The 15,914-nt window shown below is 40.1% G+C and overlaps 1 protein-coding gene across 1 annotated transcript in view; it reads left to right on the top strand.

The window, feature by feature from the left end:
• LOC144663097 (uncharacterized) overlaps nucleotides 1-15,914 on the top strand; it is a 34,452-nt gene that overhangs the window by 18,057 nt on the left and 481 nt on the right. Inside the window, exons 6-10 of the mRNA XM_078524030.1 lie at nucleotides 10,556-10,667; nucleotides 11,233-11,352; nucleotides 11,706-11,741; nucleotides 12,465-12,689; nucleotides 13,619-13,923. Coding sequence (XP_078380156.1) covers nucleotides 10,556-10,667; nucleotides 11,233-11,352; nucleotides 11,706-11,741; nucleotides 12,465-12,689; nucleotides 13,619-13,923 — 798 coding nt within the window. The remainder of the gene's footprint in view (nucleotides 1-10,555; nucleotides 10,668-11,232; nucleotides 11,353-11,705; nucleotides 11,742-12,464; nucleotides 12,690-13,618; nucleotides 13,924-15,914) is intronic.

A 15,914-nucleotide genomic window follows, 5' to 3' on the forward strand; every position in this document is an offset into this window, starting at 1 on the left:
AAAGATATGTTTTCTTCAAACGTGAGCAATTGTCCAGTGAGTCGCTTGATAATTACATAACTGCATTGATGAAGCTTTCAGAATCGTGTGGTTTTGGCGCGTTACGAGAATCGCTGGTTCGAGACCGCTTAATTCTCGGTGTGAAGGATGATAGAGTTCGTGAAAAGCTTCTTGGAAAGCGAGACCTCGATCTCGATAAAGCCATCGAAACTATCAAGGCAAGTCAAGTTACTCACGAGCGAGCGACCGAAATTTCAGAAGAATCTTCAGGACACGAAGATATTAATCGAGTGAGTCACAAACCTCCGTTTAAAAACAAGCGCCGGAAAACGCCGCCTCCCAAGCTTCCGTCGCCAAACAAGGGACCTCCCAAGCTGAAAGAGTGTTTGTTTTGTGGTGGTAAACATGCACTGGAAAGGAAATTGTGCCCGGCCTCTGGTCAGAAATGTAAGAAGTGTGGTAAACAAGGTCATTTTGCAGTCAAGTGTCATGGCAACTCAGAAGGTGCGAAAGTTCACATGGTCGAAGAAGAATTTTACATTCATAGCATCAGTGGTCAAGATCAAGCTCTCGTTTCACTAACTGTCAATGATTCAGCATCAGTGACATTTCAAATTGATACAGGTTCTACTGCAAATATTTTGCCACTGCAGGATTACATCAGGGCAACAAACGATCACAGCAAAGCTAAAATTGTTCCCAAGGACATTACACTGGTTATGCATGATCTCTCGAAGCGAAAGGCACTTGGTTTTGCAAGGTTGAAAGTGGAATATAATGGTAGTAAGCATGAACTGAATTTTGTCATTGTCGACCAGATGGTCACACCGTTGCTTGGTTTGCAGTCATCAAAGGGGATGGGTCTTATCAAGATTATGGCCTCTAGTGCTGATACCCCTATCAATAATGTAATTGAAGCCCCAAAACAAGATCCAGTAGTTTCTGAGGATGTCACCAATGATCCTGTGCTTAGTCCTTTTGTTGATGTGTTCCAAGGCATTGGCTGTTTACCCGGGGAATACAACATCCAGCTGAGTAAAGATGTTCACCCTGTTGTTCACCCCCCACGAAGAGTGCCTGTTCCTAAGAAAGAGGCAATGAAGACCGAGCTTGACAAGATGGTTGCCAAGGAGATTATTACTCCAGTTACAGAGCCAACTGACTGGGTGTCGAGTGTCTTAGCAGTCCCCAAGAAGGATGGATCGGTTCGCATTTGTCTGGATCCCAAAGATTTGAACACTGCCATTAAGCGCTCTCATTACCCTTTACCGACAGTTGAAGATGTCACAACTCGTCTCACAAATGCCAAAGTGTTCAGTGTGTTTGATGCGAAAAGTGGATTTTGGCAAGTGAAACTAACTGAGCAATCAAGCTTTTACACCACTTTTAACACCCCCTTTGGCCGCTTTCGTTGGCTGAGAATGCCATTTGGCATAAGTTCTGCGCCCGAGATATGGCAGCGGAAGATGCATGAAGCAATTGAGGGTCTCCAAGGAGTGGAAGTTATCGCCGATGATTTCCTGGTTTGTGGATTTGGAGACACTGTCGATGAAGCAGTAAAGGATCATGATCAGAATTTAACGGCTTTCCTTGAAAGATGCCGGGAGTTGAATCTGACACTTAATCTTCAGAAGGTTAAGCTTCGCCTATCACAAGTACCATTCATGGGTCATCTACTCACTGCTGATGGTGTGGTGACCGACCCAAACAAAGTTCGTGCCATACGTGACATGCCAACCCCGACAGATGTCAAATCCCTAAAGCGATTCCTTGGCATGGTTACTTACCTGGCTAAGTTCTTACCAAACCTGTCCAGTGTCTGCGAGCCGTTGAGACGACTGGAGCTTAAGAATACTGAATGGTGTTGGCTGCCTGTTCATGATGAAGCTGTCCAGAGTATCAAGAATCTTGTTTGTAAAGCTCCAGTGTTGAAGTTTTACGATGTCAATCAGGAAGTCACAATCGAAAGTGACGCATCACTTTCTGGACTTGGCGCCTCCCTACTTCAGGAGGGTCAGCCAGTTGCATTTGCCTCTAGAGCCCTAACTCCAGCAGAAGGTCGTTACGCGCAGATTGAAAAGGAGCTTCTCTCAGTCGTGTTTGCCTGTGAGCGATTTGATACGTACCTGTTTGGTCGAGATGTGGTACACGTTAAAACAGATCATCAGCCCCTAGAAGCTATCTTCAAGAAGGACCTTGGCTCTGCTCCCAAGCGTCTCCAGCGGATGCTGCTGCGTCTACAGCGATACAACCTTGATGTAAAGTACCAAAAAGGAAGCTCGATGGTTATGTCAGATCCCCTGTCCCGAGCCTATCTAGATGAACCTCCCACTCAGACCGAGTACTGTAGTGAGTTAGAGGCGATAGTACTTACAGAGGATCTTCCCATTTCAGAAGCACGACTATTGGAATTCAAAGAAGGCACAGCCTCAGATGAAAACCTTCAAACCCTTATGTCAGTTGTCCTAGAAGGTTGGCCTAGCACTCCCGATGAAGTTCCAGCAGAGGTCAAGCCATATTTTCAGTTTCGAGATGAAATCACAGCTCAAAATGGTTTGCTGTTCAAGGCTGAGCGTCTTATTGTACCTGCCAAGCTAAGAAAGGAAATGATGGAAATGGTTCATTCGTCTCATCTCGGTATCGAGGGATGCCTCAGACGAGCTAGAGAGGTGTTTTACTGGCCGCGTATGAATGCTGAGTTGAAAGACTTCATTCTCAAGTGTGATATTTGCAATTCCTTCAAGCCAGAGCAGCCTCGAGAACCGCTAATGCCCCATGAAATTCCATCAAGGCCTTGGCAAAAAGTTGGCACAGATATGTTCTTCTTTGACGGGCGTCAGTACCTGATTACAGTTGATTATTACTCCTCTTTCTTCGAGGTTGACAAGCTTGAAAAGACAGACTCCAGAACAGTTATTGCAAAGTTGAAAATGCATTTTAGTCGTCATGGAATTCCGGAGGTTGTAATCTCCGACAACGGACCACAGTATTCTTCTGCTGAGTTTGCAAAGTTTGCAAATGACTGGCACTTTCAACACATCACATCCTCTCCGCACTATCCCCAAAGTAATGGAAAGGTCGAGAGTGCTGTGAAAATCTGTGAAAACCTAATGAAGAAGGCAGCGTGTGGAAAGTTTGACCCGTACCTTGCTCTTCTAGACTACCGCAACACGCCCACAGAAATTGGTTCATCCCCAGCACAAAGGCTGTTCAGCAGAAGAACACGCAATTTGTTACCTCTGTCAAGTAAACAACTACAGCCTAACACACTTCCCCCACAAGCTGTCCAAGACAAGCTGATTAACTCTAAACAGAAGCAGGCTTTCTACTACAACCTGAAAGGAAAAGCATTGCCTGAGTTGCAACCTGGACAGACAGTCAGGATGAAGAAGCCAAAAGAATCTACTTGGACAGAAGCTGTTTGCAAGAAAATGATTGGCCCACGTTCCTATGTTGTTGTATCGGGTGGCCAAACGTACAGGCGAAATCGCCGACAGCTGCGATCAGTGCCACAATCAGTTTCTCCAGCTATTGTGCAACCAGCATTTGAGCCACTGCGATCATTGCCACAAGCAGATTCCCCATCTGTTGTGAAACCTGCAGCTGAACCTCCGCCTGTTGTGAAACCTTCAGCTGAACCTCCGCCTGTTGTGAAACCTGCAGCAGAGCATGTGGAACTTGCATCCAATCCGACTGTTACAAGGAGTGGTCGTATTGTGAAACCACCAGCCCGTTTTCAGGACTTTACAACTTAGACCTGTTAGACATTTTTATTTGGAACTCTGATTAATTGCTGAACATGTTCACTGTTGTTGTTTTTATTACTAAGGAACTCAGTCGCTTTTTGTGCGAGAACTTTGTGAAAGACACTTTCTTTACAAAGGGGAAGATGTTGTGATATTGAATAAGTTTGCATAATTAAGTTTTGCACGTGACTAAGATGGTTATGTAACCGCGCCTCGCTCTCGCGTGGTCTTGTTCGTCAGCCATTAAAAGTTGTTGTGTTAGCTTGGACTCGGCGTCTTTACGTTGATCGTAACAGTATGACTCAAAAAATCTGAAAAATACGTGTAGTTTGAGTTTTTGTGTTCAAATCTGATTACACGACAAAATAAGCTAAACGGATATTTCAATGAGCATCCGTGGCGAGTTGCAAGAGCCAAAATTCGAGTTGTCGGGGTTAATTTTGATAAAGGGAAACGAAATTTAGTTATTTCAATGAGCATCCGTGGCGAGTTGCAAGAGCCAAAATTCGAGTTGTCGGGGTTAATTTTGATAAAGGGAAACGAAATTTAGTTCGAGTTATCGGGAAATTCGAGGTATCCGAGTAACCAAGACCAAGTAAAAATGACTGAAAAGTGTGATCAAATCCAGGAGAAATGGGATTTACTTCGAATTTGTGAGGGAGTTCGAGTTACCGGGGTTCTACTCAGTATATCCTCTAAATTTAGCTAACTCGGACAACTGTCTCGGCAGGTAAATATATATACCAAGCAATATTCCGGGTAATTTCTAGGGATAATTGTTAAGTATTTGTGCCTGCGGTTGTAGCTTTAAATGCGTCTGTAACAACATCCGTGTGATGTTTTGTTAACTTAACATAATTATATAATCTATCCGTTAATTATGCAGTCATCAATTTAAAACACCACAGTACCTAGTACTGCAGGTGGTGACTGGTCGAAAAGCTTCAAACAAGGTTACATCTCGCCACCCAGGAGAAATACGAAAAGCCACATATTAAAACAGCGACGTTTTTTAAGTTAAAAGTTGGCTTAAGCAAAGAAATGACAGCATCTACTCGACATACTCGTACAGTCCTTGACTGAAACGAGAATTATAGTAAATGGTTTGAGCCCAGGAGTATCAGTAGGTCTTATATTGTGATCGTCCGGGTGAGAGTAGTTCTGAGAGAAACTGTCGTAAAGAGTAGGGGACGTAGTCCCCGGTGTAGTGGTCTATCTCAATTTCACACTCACATAGGGGGCATCATTACTCATTCCTTCATTACTTGTAAACTGCACCATAAGCAGTCTGGCAAAGTCCCCCAACCAGTGTTGTAAATTATCCCTGAAAATCCCCGAGGGGAGTGGATAATAAGATATATGTATGTATATGTGCTGACGTTTCGTCAACTTGAGCGGAATTAATCTTCAGGGTCAAGTGAAAAGTTGTTGTCGTTTGATGAATCAATGTTATAAGTCTGGTCCGTTGAAGTTGATTGGTCAGTTAAGCCGTGATCTTATTGGCTGTAAGACTCGTGTAAAGTTTGTCAACAGTAATTGGTCAGTTTCGATCCGTCTATTGTTAGTCAAATCAAGTCGTTCTGTTTGCGGTTTGTTTTTCGGTTCTCGGTTCCGTTTACGTCTTGAATTAGTCGTTTGTCAGGTGCCGGTGGTTGTTGACATCTGTTGATAGGCGTCTGTTCTAATTACGTTTGTGTACCAGCTTTTCAGAGTCAGTCGTTTGAAAATAGTTAGTACTGTAGGTTAAGCATTCAGCAGAGTCCCAGTCAATTTTGTGGTTTGTAAGTCAATGGTGTTCAGAAATGTGAATTTTAATCACCATTTCTCGTCGCTTGTTTGTGTTCAGTCAGTCTCGTGTTGAGGTTTCTACCGGTCTCTCCGATGTAGGAGGCCTGGCATTTGATCTCATACTGAATCGCTCCCCGTCTGTCGTTAGGTTCGTCCCTGTCTTTAACGTTATTCGGTTAATGTCGCAACGTCGGTTATGGGTTTGTGAACTACATAGTTATTGTAGCCTGCCCTATCCCCCACCCGGGGGCAAGGAACTAAGAGAGAGATATTGTAGGGTTGTAGATTCCGTGCCATAGTCTCAGAAGTGCCCTTGATGTAGGGCATAGTCAGGATGTTTAAATAGTTCGGCAGTTGTTTCGGCAGTTTAAATAGTTCGGTGGGTGTTTGGTCTAATAAAGTCAGTGTTGAACAATAGACCTTTTTAGCTTGATACGTCATACATTGATCACGTGGTCTGAAATGGGTAAACAAACAGGCGTTTCCTCGAAGTGAAGTATTGTGCGTGGATTTCGATATGGAGTATTTATACTCCCGTGTCTATAACTGCTTTACTATCTCTACTAACGAAGAGATATCTTTCCATAGTTTTCCCAGCGATAAAAAACTCGTCAAGGTAAGAGACATTTATTCGCTAAAATACGATCCCAACTACGCTAGCGCTTTGCCTACTGTTGATGAACTTGAAACATTCATTTACTCAAGCTTGTTACATTGTCGCTTTAATGTATGGATTTCAAGAATTAGAAGAGATCCTAAGAACGATTTCAAGGTATTAACTTATACCAAAGTTTGTTTGGAGCATTTCCAACAAGAGAATTTTGTGTGCTTTGACACAAGTTCAAGAGGACTGAAACCAATCGCTTGCCCATCAGTTTGCAGCTGGACGAAAATAGCTCCTGAGCGGTCGCTTCCAGAGAAGAAAAAACAGATAGAAGAGCTAAATGCTGTCCTTGACGTAAAACGTAAAGCTAACTGAAACGGCTTCAGAGGGTGAAGGCTAATTCGATCTAACTGCTTTTCGAGAGCTACTCGCTCGCAAATTTTCTAAAAGTGTTTTCTTTGTACCGGTATTATAATATTATAATCATAGATTGCACTAAATTAAAAATCGAGTGCCCATTTCACTTGTATACTTCAATCACAAAGTTACTCAAATTACAAATCCATCACTGAATACTTTGAAATCTCTTGTGGGAGTTGATTTAAAGGGAGGTATTATGAAGCTTTGTTTCTCTGTTGATGAAAAAAAAAACTAAAAGAGACGTCAGGGTATTAACTTTATACGCTAGCGAAACGACTTTAGACGTTAGCGAATCGACCTAACTCGTTAGCGAACTGGTCGTTAGCGAAACAACTGGTAGGCGAAACAACCGCAATTCGTTTGTTTCACAGCTGAACACAGATTTACAGGGTTCATAACCTTTTTCACAAAAAAATTTCTAGGAGTTTTCCAGGACTCAAATTGATCTGTCCAGGACTCTAAAATTCACATTAACCCTTTCACTCCCAAGATCTCAATATTATTTCTAGATCTCCTTACTGTCTTCCATACATTTCTTATGATGCAAGTTCTAAGAATTCAGTTGTTACCTGAGTTTAACAGATTTTCAAAACATTCCAAGACCAGTTGTCTTACACAATAAAATTCCAGGACTCGTACAAACCCTGAGTTTAAATATCTGATAAACAAATTCTCACAAGGAGTGGATTTCTTGAGGTACTTTCAGGAAATAAAGAAGTATCCAAGCTTAATGCTGGTGACAGTATCGTGGCAGATTAAGGCTTTGATATTGAAGAAGAATAAAGAAAGTAGAAATTCAACTGAACGTCCCTCCCTTCCTGATAAAACCCTAGTTTAATGCAAAGGAGGTCATAAGAAAGCGAGACATTTCTTTATTTTTAATACCCGACAAGTACTACCAATAAGTTCATTCGGTACCATCAATCAAGTCTGGACAGTGTGTTGCTTAACTTACTTTCAAACCTCATGAATCCTATTTTAACTGATGAGTGTAACAGCTGTTCAGGAACCATCTGTGTGTAACATTTCTACTTTGAGAATATTTTTACAATTAAAAATTAGTTAATTTATTTTATGCTATAATTATTTCTGTTTATTTTGGCAAAATAAAATGGTTGTTATTGTTGTTGTCATGTCATGTTAATTTAGGCAGTAGGGTCCTTTCCTCAGGCATCATAAAGTTTGCAAGTGACCGGATGTAATTTAAGTGTATCAGCCATGTCAGATGAAGCTTTTCTTAATACAGATTTCATGGCTGGCTCTGGGTTAATGCTATCCCCTCTTCGTTTATGCCATTTGTGAGGAACACTAGTGCAGGTTTTATTTACTGGAATGTACTTGATCCTGAAAAAAACACCAGTGGTTCAGCAAATACAAAAGGCCTAAAACATGATTGAAGTGCCCTCCATTCCTACGACAAGAGAGTATACAAATTTAAATTTCACCACCAAATGATTATAAAAGTTAGCAATACAGATGAATAGACCACATAACACAAAAAGGTTTTTCTGTAGCCAGTTTATTATTCCAGGCATGAAATACAAGGCAGTTACTGGTTAGCAAGGTAGGTTCAAGCAAGTAACTTAATTTTTGGATAAGATATACAATTGAAAGCACCACTCATAATATCTTCTCCATTAATAGAATATGAGTGGGTCTTTTAACAGCAAGGCTAACATAACAAACACTATAGTAGTAAAAACACATTGCACAACTGAGACAGAGTATCTTGTATCATCATCTATTCTCTGGTCTAGCGCGCGTGGTTGTAAGAACTTACCCAGCTTAACAAAATTAAGAACATTTTGCTTCTGTAACAGTTCCTCTTCTCTTGTCACTTTTCAATTTAAAATTTATTGATAGGGAATCTCGGCTTTTCTTTTGGCTCCGGAAACAGCAGACCTTTACGAAACACGATCCATGATTGTCTTCTTTCACAAAAACATTGTGTATGTAATTTTCTGTAAGAATTTATATCCTTTTTCCGCAGTCTCCTATTCTCCACAGCCTGTTAGGTTGCTTTGCAATAGTAATTGAAGATACTTTAGGGACGTTTTTCAAGTATTTTGGCCAGTGCGACTCGAACACAACAACCGAATCCGCCATCTTGAATGTTTTGTTCTGACCCATTTCAAACCACGTGACAAGCTAGCTAAAAAGGTCTATTTATCTTCATTATTTATCACCGAGCTTAAAAATTACCATCCTTATTATTTACTACACACTTGATGATTTCGACATTGCTGATCCTAGCAGTATGCAGGACGCGTGTCACGTATCAACATAGTAAATGGTCCAGCATACCACGAGTCTCTCGTAGCTTAGTTGGTTAAAACTTCCAACCGGTATCTGGGAGGCCATGGGTTCGTTTCCCGTCGGGTACTCATATTTTTTCTTTAAATTCGTCCCATGCTCGTGTCATTGTTGAAAAATTCATCTTCATTATTTATCACCGAGCTTAAAATTTACCATCTTTATTATTTACTACACACTTGATGATTTCGACATTGCTTATCCTAGCAGTATGCAGGACGCGTGTCACATATCAACTTAGTAAATGGCCCAGCTCACCACGAGTCTCTCGTAGCTTAGTTGGTTAGAGCGCCCAACCGGTATCTGGAAGGCCATGGGTTCGATTCCCGTCGGGGAGTCGTTTTTTTTTCTTTGTCCCATGCTCGTGTCATTGTTGAACAATTCATCATTGTTTTAGTTGTTCATGTGGGAAACGCGGTCAAGGTATTTGTTTTCGTCAGGTAGACTGTCTGGTGTGTTGAAAACTAGTTTCGCTCGTCTTGTCAAAGTCTTGATAATCGTAGCATTGTGGGAAGTCGAGTTGTAGGAGGTCTCCTCCCTTAATCCATCAGTAAGCGTCGGTTTTCTGTACACTGTAGTTCGTAGTTGGTTGTTGTTACGGCTTACCAGACAGTCTAGAGAAGGAAACTTTCCGTTTTACTGAATGTCGGCGTTCTGTTCGTTGAGGTGTTTGTGAAAAGCGTCCATTTCGTCTGTGTTCGGTGGTAAGGCCCGGGCCAAACGTCGAACTTAACATGAGACGAACTAAATTGCAATTTTGGTCGACCCTAACATTGATTTTACATCAAAAGACACAAGTTTGTAGTCGTCAGGTATCTGTACTGTCTTGATGGCGTCAATATATTTTTCAGTAGATTGTAGTTTACGTCTGGATTCTTCAGTAAGGGATTGCAGTATAGTTGTCAGGTATTAAGACAGTTGGTATACGTAGGGAACCCACTGAACGAGACTATGGGCCGTATCGGTTTGTGCAGTTTCGTAGTCCGTAAAGTTTCGGTGGTTGCGGTACTGAGCACTGCAGTCGGAAGTAACGTTGAGTGTCCTGAAAGCGTCAGACTTTTTTAGCGTAAGTAGTATGATGTTAAGTTTACGTTGTAGTGCTGACGTCGGGTCACGTTTACAGATCTTCGTAGGTTTGTTTGTCATTAACAAGTGCGTCCATTCTGTCATAGTAATCAGTCTTGTCCATAACAACAGTAACACGTCCTTTGTCGGCTGGTAGTATAACAATGTTTTTCTGGTCGGTTTTCTATCGTTCCAGTGCTTATGTCGTTCAAGTTGTTGTTAGGTATGGAGGCTAACTGTATCGTGGAAGCAATTCTGCTTCTGATGCTATCCTTGGCTGGTTTTGATAAATCTTGCTGACGAGACAGAACCGCCATAAATCTAGATACAATCCAAGCTTTACACGGGTCTTAATTGCAGCCAATAACATCACGGCTAAACTGACTAAACAACTTTAATGGACTAGACCTATAACATCATCGAACGAAACTTGAACAACTTTTCACTTGACTCTGAAGATCACTTCCGCTCAGGTTGTCGAAACGTCAGTCAACAGCAACAGTTCTTTCAGAACTACTCTTACCCGGACGATCACTCCATACGACCTATTTTACTATTGTCATACTTATTTATTATCTCAAATGCATGAATTTGATTTTATATTTTCTCCAAATGTTAGGAACCAGCCAAGACATTTGCCGAATGCGAAAAAAACGATTGCAAATCCATCGACGGGGACTCTGGGAAAAAAGGACAAGATGGTGGAAATGGCGGGAATGCGGGGAAATCAGGTCTAGTAAACTACGTTACTGCTCAATACCTATTAAATGCAATAAAAGTTAGGATAATGGTAGCTATTTTCCAAGTACATCTTCGCATAAGAATGTTGTACATTTTCGATCTTAATTTTGCCATCCATTTGAATAGGTCCAACTAAACAATCATTTTTGCTATAATTATTCCACTGTTTTGAAGTAACATACATGTATTTACTACTGGGCTTATCGTGAATGTGCAAAGCTCTATTGGTTTATTGTTTTTAACAAAGTACCACAACTTGCATGACCGGACATAGTTCCGTCAGTTAAAGGGAAGGTTTTTTAGTCTAGAGAGCAAGTAGTTAAAGAGCAAAAATGGTGACGTATTCTTAACTGGACATTTTTAATTTTAATATGTTGTAAAGTAGTAGAGTGTCTCCAATTAGCTTCTGTAAGCTAAATACTTATCATCATCATCACCATCATCATCATCATCATCATCATCAGCTAAATACTCATCATCATCATCATCATCATCGTCATCGTCATCATCATCAGTAATGTACGTTATCATATTGTAAATAAAATTCCAAAACAGGAAACGGTGGTGACGCAGGACAACAAACATTTTATGTCGGAAGAATATTCGGAAAGATAGAACTGAAAACTTGTCCTGGGCAAGGAGCCAGAGCAGCTAAAAATGGAATTGGAGGAGAAGGTAATACTTTTTGCGTTTTCTAAATAAATAACAACAACCCACACAATCCTCGTGCAAAGATTTTTATTCAAGTAACGAGAAGAGTGGTCTAAGACTACTGGTGCGCTCGTCTCCAGCAATCCAACTTTAATACCACAAGTGTTGGATAACTGAGGTGGAAATAATGAGAACTCCCATTACCATTATGCCTTACGCAGTGCTGGCGAGTCCCAAAGAGGACAAGAAAGCTGTCCATTACTAGGCTCGTGGTTACCTCAGTCTGGTGTTGAGCAAAGTGTACATACGTTATTGTATTGAGTTCTTTTCATTAATAAATCTAATTTTTACGTAATATTTCGTCTTTTCTTTTTCAGGGGGCTTGGGCAGTCATGGCGGAAGTGGGATGTCGTGTAAATAGAAACCAGGATGTGCAATTGGAGTTGGTCCCTGTGTAGTTCCTTGTATGAAACTTGGTGCAACAGCAAACCCGGATAGAGGGGAACGAGGAGATAAAGGAGATGACGGGACAAGTACGATGTACTTTTCTTTCGGCAACATTTGCATTATGTTATCCCGTTAGATCTCCACATACGCATTGCCGTCTGAACACAAATATTTATTTATCGTTTGTTTGTTTGTTTTCCTTTGTTTTTTTCTTTGTGTTTGTTTATCGAAGCCTTTTGTGTTAAGACCCTGGTCACACTTGCGCGCCTTTTAGCGGCCCCCGGCGACAAACCCAGTTGATAATTTGGAAGTTTTTCTTTTCCTTCTTTTCTTTTTTTTTTGGGAGGGGCTATTTGTCCAACTGGGAGACTCGGGCGAACTCAGTTCAAAAGTCTTTGTTGTTGTTGTTGTTGTTGTTGCTGCTGTTGTTGTTTTAACATGATTGTTTGAAACATTCAGAACATTTTTTTGTGACTCAAGTGAGCCCAATGATTGTTGTCGGCGATTCTCGGGGTGCTTTTCTTGACCAATCCGCTCTAAGAACAAGGGTTGGTGTTATGTGCAGCTGCAAACCTCAAAAAACCGATGTGACCAGATGTTTTTTTTCTGTATGAAACTGTTAATGTCTAACAGATCAATAATAAATTTTTTGGCTCTTTTTTTTTTTTTTTCATTTTTTGGCATTTTAGCACCGATGGTTGATGGTTCCAATGGCCAAGTGAAAAACACCTATGTTCGCAAATTGGGCCTCTCTAATAGCGCGAAAAACAGATACCCATTGACGCTGCTAAAGTTGATGAAGCGGTATGCTGGAGATCGTATTTGGGCTAACGATCTCAAAGAAGCCAAACGTGTGTTAGGATTCTTAGTTGCCTTGTCAAAAGATAGACATGATACGACTACATTAAAACAAGGTTAGTTTATATGTTTAGCCAAGCCTAAAATAGGAGCTCGATCCCTGTTGTATTTATTTTGCCCTTTATTTAAATTTAAATTTACATGATGCAATTTTTATGCTAAGATCCTTTATATTCGTGTCTTTTTTTTGTGATCAAAGACACCTAGTAAGGTGAATAATATGCTGGTGGTCTTGCAGGTTCTTTCAATGTTTATGTTTTCAATGTCTTACTATACTCCCGTCGCCGCGGAAAATTAAGCTTGACTTAAAGTCAGTCTCTATTTAGGAATGTTAAAAATAAACGTTTGAAAATAAATTAAAGATTAGTTTCAGTGTAGTATCGCTGCCATCATAAATATTTGCTTGACCATGCTCGTAAGAGCATTCAGCGAAGCTACAAATTAAAATATTATATTTCAGCAATAATCCACCAGTCAAATATCTGCATTGTGGTCACGTGCTAATCTATTATTTTACTTTGTTGGACAGCATCATGTTGGACAGTGAAAATTATATTCATCCGGACAAGCAAACATGGCGAAATTTGCTGAATGAAATTTCAATTTCATCCATTTGAAAGAATTTACTCCCACTCCAAGACATTCAAAGCATTAAAATTTTGACATTTCTTTTCAAAGGCTTTTGGTCAAAAATATTTTCAAGAAATGGCGCTCAAAGCATTAAGAGATAATTAACAAAGTGGCTACGTAGATCGATCGAGATTAGTACTGTACTTAAACCAAAGCAAACACGTTTTTAAAACATCCTGCATATGAACTTATAGATACAAACTGAGGCACTGCTGTGAATGGCTCAACAAATATACCCGTTTACACATATCCATTTAACTTGAAAGAATGCAGATATTGAGAACAGACGCCTTGTTATTGCTCGTTTTATTACTCACTTTTTCAATGTAAACTTACTGCCTTCATATTTTTGCAGATGCAGAACGACGGCTAGGCTTTCTAGACAAAGACGGATTTGATAGATTTGGAAACAATAAACTGTTTGCTCCAATTATGAGATGGGAGGAATTAAAGAAGAACGCTGAAAAGATTGTCGAGTACGCCAGGCCGTATGAAACTGCTTACAATAAAATACAAAGTTCAGTTAAACAACAAAAGGAATTAAAAACTGTAGTGAAGGAAATGGTTTGGCGAACAGCCAACCGCCAAGTACTCGATGAAAGAAACAGAATGAAGGAGGCTAGAAGGGTGGCAGAAAGGCAAAAGGAGCTATACAGATTAGTAAGTCTTATTTGTCTTTCATATTTAATCGGCTGCGTGGCCTCGATTGTGTCAAATGGATGTCCCTAGATATATTGTAACAAATTACTGTTTGTATTTTTATCTTGTTTTTATCTATTTTATCTGTTCTCATTTTTTTATTGATAATATATTTGTAGTAGTATTAACTTTTATTCTAGGGGAGGGCCACAGGTTTTTCAGTTTTCAACTGTAATGTGTAACCCTCATTAAATAAAGTTGTTATTATTATTATTATTATTCATGTGAGATACGATATCCTACTTTATAATATAGATAGGAGTCTACGCGCGCTCTGATTGGCTAAAAAACCAATGTTTTATCACAGTATAAAACATAGAAAAATCATGTTTTATTGTTTTTCGTCAGCTTTCCTCAAGTGCTTCGCGCGTCGTTCACTGTTAGTTGGCTATAACCACTCGTATCCAACAAGGGCGAATGGAATAAATGTTTTATATTAATCCACTGGACATTTCATTTTGATGTAAACGAAGTGAAATACGAGGAGGCGGGAAAAATTGCGGCGCGGTGTTCACTTCTTGAGTTGAATGAAACTCGCAAGGAAAGCGAGCGAGAGAGTTTTCTTTCGAAGTTTTTCTTCGACAATCTCCTTTTAAATCGTCTATTCATGCTGGAAAATTGTGACAACAATAAAGGTTTACGGGAAGATCCGAAGCAATAGCTTTTCTGGAAATTACACGCCTTGTTCAAGTCGAACGAAGCAAGGGACGGCTGTCATCGAAACTGCTATATTATGCTGAGACGAAATTGCACTTAGAGTCGGTGAAGTTTATTGAAGTTCAAAAAGACAAGATCAAGATTGAAAGGTAACAAACTTACCTGAAATGCTTAGCCTTATTTTACGTCGAACACTGAAAGAAATTGTGCCAGTTTTCTGGTTTTCCCGTAAACTAATTGCTGATTTTCATCTTTGTTCGGTCGCTCTCGTTGTACATTTACAAGACCTTATTTTTAATTAAACTTTTCACTCGCGGCGTCTGAAATCTATATCATAAAGCAAAGAAAGAAGCCTAAGCCATGTTTTATTCTGTCATAAAACACTCCGGGAATTTACAAAACACTCGAGAAATGTAGAAAACATTCGCCTGCGTCTCATGTTTTCTACATTTCCCTCGTGTTCTCAAATGCCCGTCGTGTTGTATGACAGTATAAAACATGGCTTAGGCTTCTTTATTTGTTAAATAAAAGTTGTTGAATATTTCAAAGCACAAGATTGTTAAACGAGACTGCTTTTAACGAGGATTTTAATGCAATATTAACGTGTGTAACATGGTACCCTTGACATTTTTGTTGTTATTGTTAATTGTTGGTGTTGCTGTTACAGGTTTTTGAAATGCTTTCAAAATGACGCAACAATGTTGTACACTTTCTAACGCAGGGGCAAGAAAAATTCGTGTGAAACGCCGTTGCCGTAAACAAAGCTGTCTCGTGTGACATGGAACATCGCCATTAAAAGAATCGACTCGTGTCACATGTTTTTTTAACCAAGAAAGCCACGTTTTCGCTATCTGGAAGTGGAAGAAATGGCAAACGGAATTGCTATTGGTCGTTCTTCGTATCTCTAATGCGCATTATTGTCTGGAATAGATTTTCAAAAATATTATTTTCTGCATTTCTAAAAGGCTATATTACTAATAAATTCGGATTCAAACATGTGCTTTCTTTGTAAAATCCGCTGTTTACATCCGGTGTCTGGCGTTTCAAGCCAAAATCAGTGATACGAGCCAATTACAAAAAAAAAAAATGATCCTCCCATTTTCCGCTCGAAACCCCGGTTAAAGCCTTTAATCGCTTCTTTACTTGAAGGGCCACCGTCTCATATTACGATCTTTACGGAAGGGATAACAGAGAAACGTTTTAGGCATTGTCCTTGCCCTTTCGTGGCTTCAATGTTAGCACGCGAAGTTGTATATCGATGACGTTATTCTTAGCAACAGGTTCATTGTTGGCAG

This window comes from Oculina patagonica, chromosome 8 (assembly GCF_052425735.1).
Source record: "Oculina patagonica isolate OP01 chromosome 8, crgOcupat, whole genome shotgun sequence".
NCBI lineage: Eukaryota > Metazoa > Cnidaria > Anthozoa > Scleractinia > Oculinidae > Oculina > Oculina patagonica.